This window comes from Jatropha curcas, chromosome 10, assembly GCF_041381405.1.
Source record: "Jatropha curcas cultivar XTBG-Jc1 chromosome 10, XTBG_Jcur_1.0, whole genome shotgun sequence".
Classification (NCBI taxonomy): Eukaryota; Viridiplantae; Streptophyta; class Magnoliopsida; order Malpighiales; family Euphorbiaceae; genus Jatropha; species Jatropha curcas.
This window is the reverse complement of record NC_143160.1, coordinates 3614136-3633530: the sequence shown is the minus strand read 5'-3', so window position 1 is coordinate 3633530 and position 19395 is coordinate 3614136. Positions and strand designations below refer to the sequence as shown.

Sequence of the window (19395 nt, the reverse complement as noted above, 5' to 3'; positions counted from 1 at the left end):
TTCAATCCATAAAAACTTCAAATGAATTAAAAGAAATACATTAAGTTGTCAAGAGCCATCTTTAGATCAATAACTACTTCTTAACTGAAATTAGATTTTGTTTGGCTGGTGAGAATTTAATAGAAATGAGAACAAAATATAAAGAAAAGGGACTGCCAATCAGACACTAATTTCTTGAGCATACCTAGCTAGGTTTCAATTTTTAATTGATTCTAGATCCATAATTTAACTAGAAAGAAAAAAAAATGATGATCTTGCTTCCTCATTTGTGTTTAAAAAATGAGATATGGAGAAAAATGCAATAATAAGTTTATGAAGATCAAATCAACTGAAATTTATTAATACATATAGAGAATTTACAAGCTTTTTAGTTTTGATCAACGTTCTAAGAACTTGGACCTAGACTGAATGTTTTTTGCCCTGTAGTTGATCATTTCTATTCAAAGTCAATAAGGAAGGTGCGGATTTCCATTGGAGCAAGTTCAACAGCTAATGTTAATGGATCTACAGGTCCTCCCCTCTTCACCTTGGGATTGTTTCCAAAAGAGCCTTCTACTTTCCAAACTAGTCTCTTCCTCTCCATTTCCGACCTTTCTTGGTTTGCAGATAAACTTGTTTCTGTTACTTTGTTTATCTGTTAGACATAGAAGATTGAATAAGTATTCTTTATCAGCTATAAGCAAATCAAGTTATTATCAGGAAGTCATTTTTCTACCTTCTTGTATGAGAACACCTTTTTCAATTCTACACTTGCCAAGACTGACAGATCCTTGTCCTCTCCAACCTTGAAATTAAAGCATCAAAGGAAACACAGTTTTCAGGATTCAGAATGAATTGGGAAAGAATGAAAATCAGTCTGTAAAAGGGAAAATACTGCCTAAGTAATTGATGAACTCATTCAGAGTAATCAAAACCATTATTTGAATTGTCTTCCTCATAATTGGATTTTATTGAAAGAAACAAGACATTAGACAACTTGATCAACATTTTGAAGCTGGTATGATCGATATATAAGTATGGAAGAGAAACTCCAAACCTCATACAAGTGTGCCAACCGAATCAAAACTTTTCCATCATCCAGTTCCTGCAGAGTTACAGAAAAAGTAAACTCTTCAACTAAAGAATGCAGAATCATGTATTTTTATTATTTTCGTCTTAAAAATATACTAGTCCCGTAATTGTTTCAATCGGGGAGTAGAGAGGACTTGATGATTCACTCAAAGGAACACTTATCCTCTTTGTTTATTGTTCTACAGAAATCGCGTTTCACTACTTTTTTACTTCTGGTAATTTATTTCTTCAAACAGCTTTAGGAAAACAGTTCCTCAGAACACAGAACAGTTCTCTCTCTCTCTCTCTCTTTTAATGGTAAATAAACAGGTTTATTTTGTAGTTGTTTTTGAAAAAGAACAATTTAATACTTCTGATTTCTGAGAGAAAAGGAAAAATGTTTTACCAACCAAACAGCCCTAGTAGTTGTCTTCACCCTTCCCCTATTGTCCCCACTAGCAAACTAACCCAAGGAAAAAGAAATGTGTTATATAACAAGGGGAAGAGAGAAAAACACCTGTAGAGTTATTATTGCGACATTATCTGGAAAAACATAGGAGGAATCCATTGCAGAAAAGGTTGTTACATGAGAGTTTGTCCAATTGTCTCCATTCTGGAAAAGGAGGATAATATGTGTATGAGTTACAAATAAACCCAAAAACAGGAACAAGAATGACTCAATGTCTTATATTCACCTGCTCTGCAAAGGCTAGGAGTAAGGGAGAATATATCTCCTGACCATATGATCGACGCCACTTTGCACCCTCACTTAATGGATCTATTCTTAAATAGTACTTCCCTGCGACCTGTAAATTTATGCTCATCAAGTAAGCTACATGTCACAAAATGAAAATGCACTAGAATTCAAATACTGTGCAAAATCTAAAAGCTAAAATGATTTAGCGTGTGCTTACAGTCAATCCTGTGCATTTATCAAGAACACAAACTGTTTCATTCAGTGCTTCTCCCACTCCTCGAGAATCATCTTTAACTAATCTCCTATGGGGGATTAAAAAACTTCATATTTAAATATACCCAGATTATGTCATCTGATACTCACCAATACAATATAAATATAAAATCAATTTTTCCATAAACAATAAAGCACAAGCAGCAGGAAAAAGGAATAAACCTGTGGAGCATTAGTTCCAATTGCCCATCCACGATACTCGATCCACCAACAGGCCTATCAACTAAGACTGAGAGCTCTGAACTACCATCTTTCATATAAATTCCAAGATTAATCTGAATGGAGAATAAAAATACCATGTAACTTGGTGGCCGAGGAGAATGGTCAACCATACACATCCATCTACTGTATACATGTATTAAACTTCAAATTTAATGCTTTGAGCTGTCAAGTATCAGGAAGAGGCTAAAATATTTTTTAATCACTTAATTGAAGTTACCCATGCATGCTAGGATAACAAGTTATGACGTTGTCATTCTTCTTGATCTTTCCTATAGTACTCAACAATCATAATCACAACTTGTTTATGTCTTGGAGGGACATAAGCCCATTTAATTTTGAAAAATTGAAATCAGTTTATTCAAGACGTATTCAGTATCCACCCGTGAAGATAGATTGTGTTATGAAACTTTTTTTCCCATGTAAAGATCGCGATCTAACTTTTTACAGTTGTTGAAATTTAAGAGTAAACATACAGGGTAATAATTTCCTGCAACAGGTTGATTCACTTGAAGGTCCCAGTCTTTCCTGTAGTCACGAATCTGCAAAGGAATGCTTTCTCTAAGACATATGCACAACTACACAGTTCAAAATTCCTAGAAAGAAAGTCATAAACATACCCTTTCTACAAAATCACGACCGTTTGAATCTGTATAAAATGTTTTGTTGTTTTCCAGTGTTGTTGTGATCTTGGCTATGACCTCTTTGCCAATTCCATCACCAATTGATATTGGCCCAACCTGAACTTAAGAACAGCGTTGATAAATAACAATTCCTATATGAATAAATGGCTCTTCAAAAGATTTTGCTTATAACAAGAACAAAACCACTTACAATGAACTCAACTTCAGCATGTTCTTTCTCCTTGTACACTCTGGTTATCTGTTTATTTCATGTGAGTGTCAGTTTCAGATACATCCCTCGAAGTTCTGACATTTGCAATCTAGGAGAAACTACAAGTTCATAGTTCTACATTTCTCTATCATATGCAGCGCAGGAACTTGAGGATCACTAGTGCCAATAAGAAAAATTACAGCCAAGTTTATCTGATGAGATAAATTACCTGATATATCCATGAGTTGATCCTCAGATGTAGTTCATGCAATAGAGGTCCTCGCAAAACAGTGAAAGCAACCTGAAATTGTCCAGCTCCTTAGTTTCTTGGTTTACAGTGAATATAAGCAATTTAGTCTCTGATCAAGCACTTGAGAGAGGACCATGTGTACCTCCCCTTTGGAGTCAATGGGATATGAACCATTTGGGCGAAATATGTATGCTCCTGAGGCCTTCAATAAGTTAAGCAAATAGTTACTAATAGTTTTCCACGCTTTACCATATCTAATCACTCAACAATAATATACCCATAAATCATGGTAGCAAGGAGACATGAAAAACCAATGTCAGAAGCTCCAACAAAAGGAACATAATACCTGTAAATCCTTGCTTCCATCATCTCCAGCATAATAGCTATATGATTGCTCTACGGATGCTTTGATCTTCAATTGTAAATTAAAACAAAAACTAAAGGCGGGTAAATTTTATGTATAACTAACAAATTTATCATGTTACTTAACGTTGAAGACTGAATCATTTGAGTTAATTTGCCATTTGGAAATGCCCATACAAACTGAGCCAATTTTACGTACCGAGCTTCTGCTATTTATATACCGAGTAAGTTTTCCTTGAATCCCAGAATATATTAGTTTCAAGTTCCCGGGCCCTATTTCAATTGCATCATTTTGGGTCACTTGTGTCTTGTATACTTTTTGACTCTTTGAAACAGCAGCTGTAGTCAGAAGTAGATAAACATGAACTTACATTCTCTTTCAATATAATGGGAAATTTGACTGCACAATTTTCTATCCTAGAATGAGGTTTCAAACAGAGCAGTTGCCATTCTGACCTGCTCGTTCAGTGGCTGAGGCGGAATTGGAAATAATGTAAGTGCTAAAACCAAGAGGGGGTACAAATGCAGAAAATGCCAGCCAGTACTTAGGGGTCACATTTGGGTAGCTACCCAAGTATGCCAAAGTATGGTAATTTCTTAAGCCAACAGACACATCCATCAGAGGCAATAGCTGTGATTCAACTTCTCTTCCTTCAGAATCCTTGACATTGACGTTTTCATTAATAACCTACACCAAGTTATGTAGGTTAGCTGATAAGCATAAAAATCTATATGTTACAAAATGAAGTGGTTTTTACGTGAAAAATTGGTTTCTGCATATCGCTTTCAGAACAGATACTTTATGTGTAGCTTGATGAAGAACACAATCAGAGACGTACGCATGCACATGTATTAAAGGAAACTGAAAGAAAAATGTTTTTAAGGCATCTTTCAAACTGCTATACTAGCTAAAGATCGTGAAAATGATCAAAACAAAAGCACTCACAGGAATTCTTATAACATCCTGTCTTTTCCACCCCAGAGAATTGTAGACAACCACCACCTACAGAAGAGGGTCCATCAAGGATGATATAATCCAGGTGAACTACAAATTATATGTTCTTTTCTATTTTATCTAAAAATAAGTGCAAGAAACAAAATTTCATTGACATTCTCCTTACCAGGCTTTTTCCATTTGACAGATCAACTTCTGATGCAGGACAGTAGCTTATATTCAGCAGGGGACACTGAAATAGTGAAATAAAAATAAATAAATAAAGGAAAACAAATATGAACAGATATACATGCTAATTTCTCAAGTTATATACATGCCAATTTCTCAAGTTGCGTGTATATATATATATATATATATATATATATATATATCAATTTTGTGTTTTTAGTATTGTATTTGCCTGTTGAAACTTGTTTGTTATATCTGTGCAATCAGTCCTTGAATTTGACTCTGCCATGCAGGAAAGTGATGCTCCAACTACCCTCTCAGCCTGCAAAGAAACAATTATATATTTTGTTTTGAACTAAAGCATAGCAACAGAAACTATCAAGAGAATACAGAAGAATTCGAAGTTAAACCTCCTTATATCCTATTGACAGACGCTTTGCATAATCATCAGCCACATGCTGCTTCTCCGTCCCAGTAACTGCATCATGATGTTGAGCAATTGCCAAAGCTTCGCCCAGAGAATCTGTATTTAGCCTTGCTTTACTCCTTCCCTTAAAGTGTTCCAATTGTCTTGCTGCCTGTTTTTTTCAAGTGCTCGGTAAGAATCATTTATTCAATTTCTGCCAAGATACAGTCACATAAGTCTTACCAAATAGTAGCCACTCATTTTTCTAACATAGCCTTTGATAGCAGGCCTACTTGAAAAGTACCCAGTCCAGTAAGCATTTACATCGTCTGCATATCTGACATTTTCAACAGTCAAATAGTAAATGCTTCGACAGAAAAGATTAGCAGCTAAATGTTACTCAAAGCAATTTCCAAATTTTACACTCACGGAAAATAATCATCTGTCTTTAGCGGCCAGGAATCTTTTGTTGCATATTTAGCATCCGTGTATATTGATGGAGTTGAATACAAGGCATTCACACGCCCATCCTGCGGAAATTCCAATCCAGTACTTCCATTAACATTGCAAAATATCTTGAGCAAATTGAAATCAATGTGCAAAACAAAGCTGAAACAAAATGTAAGACGAAGAATAGAGAAGAACAGGTTCTCTAAGAAAATTTAGTCAACCTTCAGAACATCACATTTTCAATTCTTTCTAAACATTACACATAACCACGTGAATTTCCCACTTGAAGAACCAATAGCATAAAATCAAGCCTATTCTGCAATCAAATGCGACATCTGAATATTCAGCGTCTCCCTAGCTATTTAGTGCACAAGTACGATCTCAGGGAAAACTAACTTGATTCACGTAATGAATAAATTTGTCCATCTGCTTGAACCACGTGTGAGCATACTGGTACTTGAAATCCGTCCCCATAGTCCACATAATGTGATTTGTTCGAGTTATGTTAGCCTGGAAAAAATAAGATAAAGAGCAGCTGTGATATGCCTTAACTAATTTGAACTCTTTCATTAAATATTCTCAACACAAATCTCTTTCTAGCTTGCAAATCCGATTTTCTAACACAAGAGTAGCTTCAAAATAAAAGAAATGAAATCTCATTGAAGAGCATCATTAAGGCAATGGTAATAAAAATTTGGAAGGTAGGTGACAAATTAACACCATAATCTTACTTGAGTCATTGCAGCAGATACAAATTCATTTACACGATCAGGCACATTGTAGTCAAACAAATTGACATCATCCTTCAAGATAACAGAACAATAAAATCACGTAAATAGTACACTAATATGCATCAAACGTGCCATCAACGCTAAGCTAATGATTTACCTGAACAATGGGAGACTCATCATCAACTTCAAAGTAGAAGTTGTCACTTGGAGGTTCATAATTCTTAGGGAATGCGCCTGCAAATATCTAAAAGAAAGTAATTTGGTGAGAGAACACACAAATCCATATCAAGAAAACAAGTTGGATTACAAAAAAAAAGTTCAATTGCATTAAAAAGAAACTGAACAAAACAATCATTTTCTTTAATGTCCACATTTAAACAGGTTCAATTTTATGATAAAACAGAATTAGAATAATTAGAAATATTCACCTGTGCAGAGGAACCGAGACTTTTAGAGCCTTGCCATACAACTTCGAGACTCTTCTTGTCCTTCCGCTTAGCTCTGTCTTGATAGTCGATTCGCGCAAAAAACAAAGAGTCAAATCCGACCTGAGCCAACAACAGTATTATCAAATAAATTAGTAGATAATGGGCGTGAAAGTGAAACTTCACAGGGCTTGTATTTTGTGAATTTACTTCCAAATTATTTGGTCCAATGTCTCATAACTTCAGCAAAAGAAAAAGTCCTAGCATCACAAACTGTTGAATTATACAAAAATGTATATACTGTTTAATATTGACCTGGTTGGAACCAAGATTTGTGGAGAAAACCATACCTCTGCCCCCAACAAATATGACTGCACTGCAGAATGTCCAAAAGGATCAATTTGCCAACCAATTCTTGGTGTCACATTAAATTCTTGTTTGATAAATCGATGCCCTAAAGTTGTTTGATCAATCATATCAATGTAATGTGTAGTAGCCTCATCATGCATGCAATAGCCCCCATTTCTGCGCACCAAAATTTGGAAACCACAAACCAAATGACGAATGCCAAGAAATTTCATTAATACATGTCCAATATCAAGCAGTGAATGAAATAAAAGTTAATGGAAGCCGCCTTGATGGGTCTCCTCACTATTTTGTTTTTGGGGAGAGCCTCACCACTCTACCCATAAGGCTTTGCAGACACAACTTAAATGCATTAAAATATACAATTGGGTGAATGAGTTCTGTTCTATACACTACATTAACTCAAGTTGACCAGAGCCGACAAGCTTCTTGACTATAGTTTGAACATCCTCGCTCTGCTCTCTCCACCAACGCTGGAAAAATGCCTGCATTTGTGGGCAAAGGGAATTTTCATGGATTTTATTATCTGCCATTTCAAGGGATTAAAAAAACTTGAAAGTATTTTTCTTCTTTCAAATTCAATGCCTCAGAGAACAAAAATTTTTCAAGTTGACAAAGTGTAATTATAGTAACCTGTTCAACATATATGAACTTGCGATTTTTATCTGCCAGCAATGCTGGCACTAAAGAATCTAATACATTTTGCACACATGCTCCCTGCACAACATTGAGCAAATACTCAGAATCTGAACAAAATGAATCGCTATCAAAATCAATTCACATACTCCAAATCAAAAGAAAGTTATACCTGAATAGAATTGTTAGATCCAACGTAGTACTGATCAATAGTCTTTAACCAGCCAACATCATCATGCGTGTGAGGCACCAAATGAACATTGATCTTCCCTGGAACAATGCCCGACGTGGTATTGTAAGATATATACTTGGATTCCACATATAAAAAGCTTGATAATATCATCAAGAAACATGCTTGAATTTCCATTATGATCGTTGTTGCTTATGAGTGATCAAAGCAGTTTCCTATAAAATACAGAGGAGAGTCAGGAAAGTAATGGTAACAGCATCAAATCCAGCGCATATCAAAGAAGACCCACACAACTATGCAATTATGTAATTTCTTTTGTTTGTTTGTTGTTGTTTGAAGACAGTAAGTGGAATTTTATTGGTACATGAAGAATAATACATCACTTCCAACAAAAAAGGACCATAGGGGTATATGAAAAAATGCTATAAAGAAATGGCTTGTTTTGTAAGTTTCTGCTGCATGTTTCAGTCTAATATAGCCAAGCTTTGTCGTCGATGGTTGACTCAAAGTATGACGTAACCAGTTAATCTTATCTAATCTACTCGAGACTCGGTCATTCCAGCTCACTCACTTCTTCACTGATTTATCTTTTAAAGTTAGTTTCGGTTAAAACGCCGGCAACAGAGGACCAACAACGACCATCGTCGGTTGGAGCCGGTGCGCGCCACAACCCTTTAACCTTTGAATACGTAATTAAGCTCAATCGTCTACTTGAAGCATTATTAATTAAGTGTATTAATTAATCAAACGCATAAATTGAAAGTGGGACCCATGAGAATCGAGAGTGATAACTCATCTTATCCGGTCCGCACAAGATAATGAAAATATCATCAAAAGATTACCAACGAACCATTTCTCCAATCTCCACGTATCTACCCTCTCCTCGCCGGCCGGAGAGAGAACAACTAAAATGGCGTATACGTCGTCTCTATTCGCTCCAAATACTTTCCACACTAACAACCTGAGATTCTCTCCGCTTTCTCCCAAACCAAAAACAAATAGAAGCATAACTGTAGCCGCCATTCCGCCTCTTACTACTGCCTCTGCGGCAGACCTATCTTCATTCGACAGTACAACACTCGCCGTCATAGGTGGAGGCTCCGTGGCTGCTTTAGCCGCGGCGTTATCCCTCACTGACCCCGAGCGTCGGCGACGGCTCCAGGCAGAGGAGGTCGGGGGCGGCGACAAGGAAGTGGTTAAGGAGTACTTCAACAACTCTGGCTTCCAGCGGTGGAAGAAGATTTACGGAGAGACTGATGATGTTAATCGAGTGCAGCGCGACATTAGGCTTGGCCATTCAAAGACGGTGGAGAATGTATTAATGATGTTGAAAGACGAAGGCTCGCTGGAAGGAATTACTGTTTGTGACGCTGGTTGTGGGACCGGATGTCTAGCGATTCCATTGGCGAAAGAAGGAGCGATTGTTTCGGCCAGCGACATCTCGGCTGCTATGGTGGCTGAAGCTGAGAAGCAAGTAAGTGGTCTCCGTAATTTCCCCAATATTTTCCCATAATTTGGATAAATTACAGAAAAACAAGTACGTAAATTATTTTGGATAATTGCATAAATATATCTAACAAGTAAGAAATCTGATACTGAGGTGTCTCCGTAAAGGAATGTTATAAGGATAGCTTTTATAATCTATTTATATATAATTTTTGTAGGCAAAAGAGCAGCTTCAAGCAGTAAACGAAAATGCATCACCTATATTACCGAAATTTTATGTGAAAGATTTAGAGAGCTTAGATGGGAAGTATGACACAGTGATCTGCCTAGATGTTTTGATACATTATCCACAGAGTAAAGCAGATGGGATGATTGCCCATCTCGCATCATTGGCAGATAAGCGACTAATTTTGAGTTTTGCACCAAAAACATTTTACTATGATCTACTGAAGAGAATAGGAGAGTTGTTTCCAGGGCCTTCAAAGGCAACCAGAGCATATCTACATGCAGAGGCGGACGTGGAGAGAGCACTGAAGAAAGTTGGGTGGAGAATAAGAAAGAGAGGTCTAATTACTACACAATTTTACTTTGCGAGACTCGTTGAAGCAATTCCTGCATAAAAAGGAAGAGAGGTTAGATTTGAATTTTTGCTTTTATTATCTTGTTGGTAGAAAATGTTAGAAAGTTAATTATTTTTGTAAAGCCCTGAATTTTACTTGTTTCACCATCATATGCTTGTATTATTTGTATCTTTAGTGTATTTTTAGATGCTCATGTATCTCATATGCAATGCACCAGGGCAAAGTTTTTTTGCCATTCACCATTAACTTGCTTATTGTCCTGGTAATAAATCCATGACATGAAACTACTCTAAGAAAGCCATCAATCCTTTTTTTATTTTCTGTTTCAACTTTCTGCTTGCCATTTAGGTGCAAGATAACTGATTCCTTGGGATTCTTAAGAACCGTACTACTGAACATAACTTGTGTTGATGAAAATAATCTCTGATACCGACACATATCATATTGGTTATTACATGAATCAGAAACCAAAAGATAGTCCAGTTTACATTGATAGGTTCATAATGATCAATTGCAATCCCTTAAAATGTATGTTCCTATGAGTTGCTTATAACTTCTCAGCAATTCTTATTAGACCATCTGTGAGTTTCTGGAGAACACCAACTAAGCTAGCGTTTTGCTCCTTCCTTTCATGCCTGTCCAGTTCAAGATTTATGTTCCGAGCTTCTAGCTGAGCACTTAGCAGGTTGCCATTCCTCTCGAAGACTTTGATCAATCGATCTGTGAGATTGGTGTCCTCACATTCATATGATGATAGTGGCCTCTTCTTCCATCCTTTCTGGGATATCAATGTACCAGGATTTTGTTCTTTGATTGTGCCTGCAGGAGAGTAGAACATATGTTTCTTATGTGCTCTGAGGCTTTAGCCCTTAGTTTGTGACCAGGGTTTAAAAAGGAGAATTTTGTATTAGTAAAAAAGGGAATGGTCTGTTTAGTTGGCAATTCAGACAAGAGTGAAGAAAATGAACGGGAAACTTACTTGAAATTGAGTTACCAGATGTCGGCTGTGTCCTTCTGGGATCCTCAGCAACAACAGTTTCCTTCTTAGAGGTCCAGCAAATTTCATCCTGCTCTAATTCTTTATAATCTGAAAATAAACCATCTACTGTAGCCTCTTCATCCTCTTCTTTCTCTGCAGCTGTCAATCTGGCTGCTACCTCATCTCCATAAGCATTCTTCATTTCTGTTTCTACAGTAATAAGTCTCAAGGGGATTGCTTCAGTAGCAAATGGCCTTCCATCCAAGAGATTATAAACTTCCCTGTCAAAGAAACCAGGCAGCCTCCTTTCTCTCCTGAGTTCATTCCTCATCTTCCAAAATGTTTCATCCTCATCTTTCCTATGCAACTCCCAATTTTTTATTTTCTTAAAATCACAGAGCAAATTACTCCATCTTTTCCGGCATTGCTCGGGTCCTCTATTGACAGCATGCTGTTTACAATATGATGAGACAGAATCCCACTTAGGTTCAATCTGATCTAACCCCAATGTAGAACTGGATCTACAACTCCGGTAAACTCGGTTTTCAACAACTTTCTTTCCCTTTATGAGAATGAAGGTTTCTTCCTTACTCCATCGAGGATGTCTTGTGGCTTTAAGTCCATTATCAAATGCCTGTTGTTGAATTTTATCAGATAGTGATGTCAACTGTTGTGCGTCAACTGAATCTGGTGCCATCACAAATGGGCTTCAGTGTCGCAAATTTGACTGCCAGGATGTTAAAAGAGTTTACTTAACTTGCAGCTCGAGTGTCTGGGAAATACAAGGTGGGTGGGGGGCAGGTATTTGGTTTGGTGCCCTTAGGAAAGGCTAAAATGGAACCTGTAACATCAAATTTAACTTCCTACTATAAATTGAACTTCACCTGCCCCATAAGTAATTAAGAGTCCAAATAAGGTTGGCAAAACTGAATGGGCACTCCACCATTCTGTCACTAGTGAATTTTTTAGCACAAATGAGAAAACTGAGGGCTAATGTAATGAAATTTCTAAATAGAGACATCACTTTCTTTTATTCCGGGGGTGGAGGAGAGTGTTGAATCTGTGAAATTAATATAATACTATCTTTAGAAAATGTATAATGGAAATGTCCTTTGAGGTTGTTTTACGATGTAGATTTTTGGCGTTACCTGTAGTTAAATTTTATGCTATAAATACGATATATATTGTCCGTTACTTCAGAATTTTCAATCTTGCTTCCATGTATGGCCCTCCTTTGTCCGTTTGTTATGCCTGTAGTTAATGAAGAAACCTTTTCAGGGGAGGGAAACCTTTTCAGCCATGTTTTCCTATGTTCTGAGGTTTTTCCCTCTGGAGGTCGCTCACAAAAAACTAAAGCTTTGTTGGAAAGAGAGAATTTTTTGGATGAGATAAAATAAATCTCTCTAAATTGGAAAGAAATCACATTGCTCGATATGAAATACAACATATTTCATTTTGTAGAGAATTATGAATAATTTTTCATTAATTAGTTGAAAGATATTCAAACTAACAACAACAAAAAAAATGGTGATACTTCTTATAAGAGTTTTTTTTTTCTTTTTTTCTTTTTTTTTTCTTTTTTTCTTTTTTTTTTTAAAAAAAGCGACTTCTAATAAATTTATTTATTGTACACTTCAATCATGTTTTACAAATTTTTACCTTTTTTTTTTTCTTTGAGATTTACAAATCTATTATTCAGAAGCTGCAAATTGGTATGTGATAGTTTTGTAAGTAACTAGATGGGCAGACAGATATATAAACTCATTCCCAGAGAAATTTATTGTATCTAATTTTATACATAAAATACTAATTTTATGTGTGATTAACATAAAATTTTAAACTAACACTTTTTAAATTTTTTAATCATATTAACCTGATTTTATAAATTAAAATATTTGAATAATCAAAATAACTGTTGAAAATATAATAAAATTAAAATAATAAAATTGAAGTGTAAATTCATAAGCATCGTTGTTAGAATAAATAAATTATCAATAAAACAAAACAAACTATTCATTGTATCATATGTCAAGAAATAGATACTTTCGCACAGATAATAATTGCTTACACCTGGCGTAGGAGACCGTTCATATATCAAGCTAGTAATTAAAAAAGGTTGTAACGCTTTTTTTTTTTTTTTTTTAATCTCAGCTCCATCTATTAACCACCTCAAACTCAAAGCAGAAATTCTTACTCCGGATTTTCAAAAAGGATAAAATAAATAAATAAATAAATATTAGTTTTTTCAAGCATCGAAACGGCGTAGAATTCCTGCGCTTTATAGCGCGAGTAAACGGCGTGTTAAATCGGTTCCCGCGCAATTCCCTCTTTTTACGATGGATAATTGATGAATTAAACCTAGATCAAAATGGAAGGAGGACATGGAAGCGATGCGGAGAGAGAAGAGGACGATTCCGTAAGCGAGCTGCTTCGAGACCGATTCAGGCTCTCGACCATCTCTATCGCTGAAGCTGAAGGTTCAGTTTCTTTACCTGAAACTCTTTGGCTTAATACTTTCCTTAGCAATCGAGTAGATTTCTTTTTCCTGGTCCAATTTCACTAGCTGGAAATAATCTATTGCAACCAGCAAAGAAAATTGGAATGGACATATCTGAACAGATAATTGCTTGCATCTCCGATTTAGCCTTCAAATATACAGGTAAAATCTCGAGCTAAACCTACTGTTTTAACTATTTCTTTTGTTAGTACAATTTTCCATGTACGGAACTAGAGATTTCCGATATTGCTCTGCCCCTATCAGTTGCGCATTTTATCTTTTTCCTGTACATATTTTAATATTTCTGTATGATAAGTTTCTTTCGATGTATAAAACTTTAGCCTATGCAACTTGGCGTTTGTCTACTTCTGACATTTGCGAGGAATGTCCGTTGTTGACTGAAGTTTGGTGATTACCTTTAGTTGCAAATATAGAAGTTTAATTATGATTGAAAATGATATGTTTACTGAGAGTGACTTTGGATTTAAATTTGATGAACTCCAATTATTTATTGAAGTTCCCTATATAGAAAGATTGATGAGATTTTAACCTTGCCGATAATTATAAGGTGGGAAATCCCGCATAATAAACCTTCAAAAGAAGATTAAGATGATAATAAATAGATAATTCAAACTATGATTATGCATTTTATGTGCACATTTATTTCAAAGGTGAGAAAGGTGTTTCCTTGATGTTCGATCTTTGTTCACATTACTGCTTTGGATTAAGTTAATGACCGCTGTACTTTTTTTGGCAATCAGAACAACTGGCAAAGGACCTTGAGCTTTTTGCACAGCATGCTGGTCGTAAATCTGTGAACATGGAAGATGTCATACTTTCCAGTAAGTTTTCTTAGTCATCCAGTTTGCATTGAACATTAATCTAATTAAAACCTTGTGGACCTCTTAATTTTCTAGTTTGATTGATCACCCCATCATATGGGTTCTTCAATGTTCTTTGGTCTAAATTACTCTGCATTTTGTTATGATGGTGATAATATAGAAAATTCGAATAGGTTTATGGAGTTGTACAGGGAGAAACTCATTTCTTATCAAAGTCGATCTCTCTGTCCTTATCCATGTCAAAAGAGGTTTGGAAGGAGAAAATCCTTTTCCCCCAACTTCTTTAACATTGATAAAGTAGCTTCCTTTGGTACCTTGGATCTGCTGACACCTCTTCTTTGGTTTCAGCTCATAGAAACGAGCATCTAGCTGCCTCAATGAGGTCCTTCTCCAATGATTTGAAAGCAAAAGAACCCCAGTCTGAGAAAAAAAGGAAGAAAATGTTGAAGAAGGAAGACAAAGCAACTACAAGTACAGTACATATTCCTGATATTTAGGAAATGGTACATATCTTTTTTTTTTTTTTTCTTTTTTTTTTTTTGAGAAAATTGTGTGTTATTGCATGCTAATTGTTGAATACAAAAGCTCACTACCTCAGTGCCAAACCTAGACTTAATGCTTCTGTGCTTTTAAGCAATTGGACTTTCCATCAATATTCTGCGTCTGTCTTTGGTCTATAGCTTTATGTTGACCTAGTGGATCCAGCCTTTTGATGATCAACTTGCACAAGAATGCAGGTGTGTAGTCCTCAACAGCTTTTGCCCTGCCAAAGTTATTTTTCTTTTATAGTTGAGACCTCTTTTGCAAACCTTGAATTCACCCATGCTATTGATGAATAACTCATCGACCTCTTACATTAATTACATATTGGCTAAAATTCTCTTACTGAATGATACTTGCAATTTCTCCATCTATTTTGTCTCAAGGAATTCTTGCATTGCAGAAGGTGAGGGAACTCAAATTCGGGTATAGAAAGTCTCTTATCTCTAATCTAATACTCAGTATGTGCACTGTTGTTGCAAGTTTGAATGCCTTGAATTACCCAATTTTTGGGCCAACGCCATACATTTGCAGTAATATATATTCTGTTCTGGCCTTTCTATTTTTGATTTGTGCCCCTTGCCTAATTCTTGCTTTGGGCCTAGGCAGGGAGGTATTGTGATCGTGTCAGCGTCCAGGGTCCATCACTCCACCTAATGAAAGGGAAAATGGTAGCGATTTGTAGTTTGTTTTTTTTTTTTTTTTTTTTTTTTTTTTCCTCAGTATTCAAAAATAATATTTTACATTAATCTTTTTTTTTTTTCATTTGGGGAAATAAATCATTGGCCTTTTACTAACTTCATAAAGATGCGCTACTTTTCAGAAATCATTATGAACCAATGTACTTTGGTTGTGCAGTCAAGGGGATGGCCATTAGAAAATGCCAACTTGATTTTTTGGTGACAAGAAGTTGTCACCTTGACAAGGCCAACAGTAAAACAAAACACTTACTTCTGTTCACATGATGCAACTTGCGTACTCTCTAAAACAATTTGGAATCAAACTTCCATGATGATATGAAATTCCCGTGAAAGAAACTTGTAAGTACTAATATCATAATGGAAAATTATATATATTATATTTGTTACCTAATTTCTTTCCTAGGATTTCCGACTTACATGTACATAAACAATCAAATTTCTTGTAAAAATAAAAGTTAGAGGTGAAATGGTTAACGCGTGCGGTTAATCAGCGACATTGATTGATTGATTCTGAAATGAGAAAGGGCGGGAAAATTGTTTGCAGTTTGTTTTTAAAGCCGCGACTGCGACTCAGTCAGTCCCAAGACCAAAAAATCTTGAAACAAGAAGGGATTTGGATGTAGTAGTACTGTAGTAGTAGTAGGTAAAGAGTAGTAGTACTAGAAGGAGAGTGCAGAATCTGAATTTTTTTTGGCATTTTCTCGAAAGCCAGCAGAAATAGCAGAATCAGAGAAAGCAAGAGTCACAAATACTAGAAGACAATTGAGGATAAAAAGTCTTTTCAGTTTTCCTCCAAACGTCACTCTTCCTCCCCACTTCAGCGCCTAAGATGAATAGATAGAGGTACTTTCCTTCTTTTTTTTTTCTGCATGATATCAGATTGAAAAAAAAAAACAAAGGAGTTAAATAATAAGTTTAATTTGTGAAATTTAACCTACTTAATTACTTAAGCTCTCTAGTTTAGTAAATACATTGTTACTTCAAACTTGATAACTTTCAAAAAAAAAAAAAAAAAAAAATTGGGCTCTTTTAGCCACTTATGATGCATCTTTTAAAACTTTTCTGCTGCTTTATTAGTCCTTACAGTACTTGCTCTTACAACATTGCATAATCAAAAGAACAGTGAGGTTATTGTCCTGTTCTCATCTCGGGGCCCATTCTACAGGAAGGTTCATGATTTACAATCACATGGCAATGGTACTTTTAAATACTACTTATATATATATATATATATATATATATATATATATATATATATATATATATATATATAAGTGTCATCAATTAAACATATCAACTAACTGGATGTGGAAGTTTGAAGTTCTAAACAAAACAAATAATAATAATTCATAGTTTTAACACTTTTATATTAATTGGAGTAGATAAGATAACCTTGGCCCATTAGAGCTGGAGGGACCAAATTTTAGGGCCTGATGATATTTATTTGCTCAAAACCTTTTTATTTACTTTTATAGTACTATCTTTTTTTTTCTTTCTTTCTTAGTTATAATGGAGGAAAACGATAAGGAGCGGACTCAATGTAATGCATAAGGACCTTTACCGCCAAACTAAAACCTACTTTCCGATTATTTAGTACTTTAATTTCCCTAATTAATTAATATTTAATATGCACTTGACAAATGATTGATTTGATGGCATTGTTTTGCTATTGTATCGTGTTCTGGTTTCGCATTGTCCCTTTCTGATTTGATGTACACCAAAGAAAAATTCAGTTCCTTTTTTCATATTTTGAGCAAAAAATAAATTTAAAAACAGTATTTTTAATCTCATAAAAATTCCCAGCAAAACCAATTTTGCCTTCTTTTTTTTTTTTTTCTTTTACCTTCTCTAAATTATAACTATTTAAATTAAAACTTAAAGAATTTTAATTGAATATCACTTTTGGAACAAATGTGAAATTACAAAATATGACTAAATAAAATAATAAAAATTTAATAGTATAATGTTAATTATATTAATACAAAATTACTGAATTGAATAACATATTCAATATTCTCCGATCTCCACCCTTCCTTTAACAGGCGAATGGTTGGACTATGAATGATAGCCCATGCCTTCTTGAGAATAAAAGATCGTGCCACTAATTAAGTGACGCGTGGATAAAACCTCTTTTTTGAAATGTCAAAAAATTGTTCTCACTCGGCTCCATAAAAAATAATGCCCACTCGGCTGTCGTTTTCATGCAATACAACCAGCTTGTAAATCTAAGACTCATCACGCCACCATTACCACGTGAACCTTTCTATCTTTAACCGTCTCTCTTTAATTCTTTTCTTTTTCCCCTCTCTCTATCGCTTTCATAACAACCGTCCGATGCGCCGGAAATTTGTTAGAAGCTGCAATTTCCAGACCTTTGCCTGTCTTATATATGCCCTAGCAGAACAAAACAATCAAATGCGGAACATGTTGTGTGCATATATTTGTATATAATAAATATTAAAAGGATACTGTAAATTTTTATAATCAAATCCCAATTTGCTAATTAAGCCAACTCTCACAATTAAATTCAAGGAACAATGGAGCTTAATTCTCCATGACTTGTTTGAAGTTTTCTACCGTAGGATCACACTGATGTAACTTTGCTTTTGCTTTAATCTCATCTTCTTTTCAAAAAAAATTCAAGGAACAATGGAGATTTTTTTTTCTTTTTTTTGCCTTATTGTCTTTTAAATAATATGATAAAGAGATTCAAATCGGTCATGACTAAATTTTATATGTATTTACGATTAAATTATATTATTATTTAATTTATCATATGCATTACAGGTGGTTGCCAAAATCAGATTGGTCTCATTAATTATTATTTATTAGACATATGATTAACACCAAGTCTAATTTCTATCTAATTTATTTATTCATTTAGAAAATTCCATTTAAGTGGCTTTCATAAAATAAAGGTAGAAAACAAGGTTAAAGGCTCAATGAACTTTCAAAATTTTCATTTGTTCATTTAAACATACTTTTAGGCCTAATTAGAATTGATAGACTATAATTAATATACTAAGGACTAGTCTGTAAATGTACAAAAATATTAAATGTAAAATAATATGATACCTCTATTTACATATTCAAAGGATTTTGTAAAACTCGGTCAAAGAATATTTTAAACGTCCGAGTGCTGCTCAGTCATTAAGCTTATGTCGAGCTCAGAATAATGATTATATACTTTCTCTATAAAAGCTTCACTGCACTCTATATGCAATAATTATTTATTCAATTTAAATTAACTAAATCTAATATTCAAAATAAAAATGATTTTAAGAGTATTACCAAATGAAAGTATTTAATAGCTATATATCAATTAAAAAAAAAATGAATCGCTGGATTTTTAATTCAATTATTCACATTAATTAATTCAGTTTGGTTATTCATATTAACTGATTTACTTCAACTTATAGTCTTAAATAATTTTTACTTTTCAGTTTTTGAGTTATTTAAAATAAATCCAATTTATCTACAAAATTTCGGTTCAGTTGATTTCAATTTAATTTCAACAACGAACCCACAATTTCACCTCCCTAAATTTATTTAATCCTTTCCCCAAAAGATAATGTCCCCATATGATCTGGCAACTCAAGACACCTGGCAGATACACAGCATAATCTATATTTTTTTATCCAACGGTTTAAATTTAAATTTATTACTAAATCCTGAGGGCTTCAATGCTTCATCATATTATCAAGAACCAAAACAAAACCCAAAAGGCAGATAAAGAATTTTTTTTTTTAGCAAATCATTATTTTTATAGTATAATAATAATAATAATTAAAAGGGG

General features: G+C 34.6%; 4 protein-coding genes across 12 annotated transcripts; 2 read left to right on the top strand and 2 right to left on the bottom strand.

Annotated features, from left to right (window-relative positions):
* Positions 1–309: 309 nt before the first annotated feature.
* LOC105648721 (putative alpha-mannosidase At5g13980) lies at positions 310–8348 on the bottom strand. Its single transcript, XM_012235201.4, has 29 exons — positions 7996–8348; positions 7821–7904; positions 7584–7672; positions 7172–7346; positions 6825–6944; positions 6554–6640; positions 6397–6468; positions 6062–6175; positions 5645–5745; positions 5459–5552; positions 5220–5387; positions 5042–5131; positions 4808–4873; positions 4633–4689; positions 4143–4374; positions 3886–4025; positions 3670–3735; positions 3466–3525; positions 3303–3374; positions 3074–3121; positions 2860–2979; positions 2716–2781; positions 2183–2295; positions 1965–2049; positions 1746–1856; positions 1568–1663; positions 1037–1084; positions 716–784; positions 310–634 (listed from the first exon to the last, which is right to left on the bottom strand). Exons 1-29 carry the CDS (start codon positions 8188–8190, stop codon positions 437–439), a joined length of 3036 nt encoding a protein of 1011 aa, XP_012090591.1. The 5' UTR covers positions 8191–8348; the 3' UTR covers positions 310–436.
* A 474-nt stretch (positions 8349–8822) lies between these two features.
* On the top strand, positions 8823–15990 carry CHLM (magnesium-protoporphyrin IX methyltransferase). Of its 9 annotated transcripts, XR_016322795.1 has the most exons (8): positions 8823–9487; positions 9678–10091; positions 14278–14358; positions 14707–14861; positions 15039–15095; positions 15285–15324; positions 15508–15569; positions 15722–15990. XR_016322795.1 is itself a non-coding variant. In XM_012235197.4 (3 exons), the coding sequence occupies exons 1-2, from the start codon at positions 8924–8926 to the stop codon at positions 10077–10079; spliced, it is 966 nt and encodes a 321-aa protein (XP_012090587.1). In that variant the 5' UTR covers positions 8823–8923; the 3' UTR covers positions 10080–10091; positions 10684–12228. The 9 variants fall into 9 exon arrangements, 3 of the variants coding, with proteins under 3 accessions (XP_012090587.1, XP_089582660.1, XP_012090586.1); XR_016322793.1 differs by having other exon boundaries at positions 15285–15569; XR_016322794.1 differs by having other exon boundaries at positions 15039–15324.
* Positions 10452–11716, bottom strand: LOC105648891 (trihelix transcription factor ASR3). The gene is made up of 2 exons (XM_020685139.3): positions 11020–11716; positions 10452–10859 (listed from the first exon to the last, which is right to left on the bottom strand). Exons 1-2 carry the CDS (start codon positions 11714–11716, stop codon positions 10588–10590), a joined length of 969 nt encoding a protein of 322 aa, XP_020540798.2. The 3' UTR covers positions 10452–10587.
* On the top strand, positions 13173–15990 carry LOC105648720 (Histone superfamily protein). The gene is made up of 5 exons (XM_089726535.1): positions 13173–13496; positions 13607–13678; positions 14278–14358; positions 14707–15569; positions 15722–15990. Exons 1-4 carry the CDS (start codon positions 13388–13390, stop codon positions 14853–14855), a joined length of 411 nt encoding a protein of 136 aa, XP_089582661.1. The 5' UTR covers positions 13173–13387; the 3' UTR covers positions 14856–15569; positions 15722–15990.
* Positions 15991–19395: the final 3405 nt, after the last annotated feature.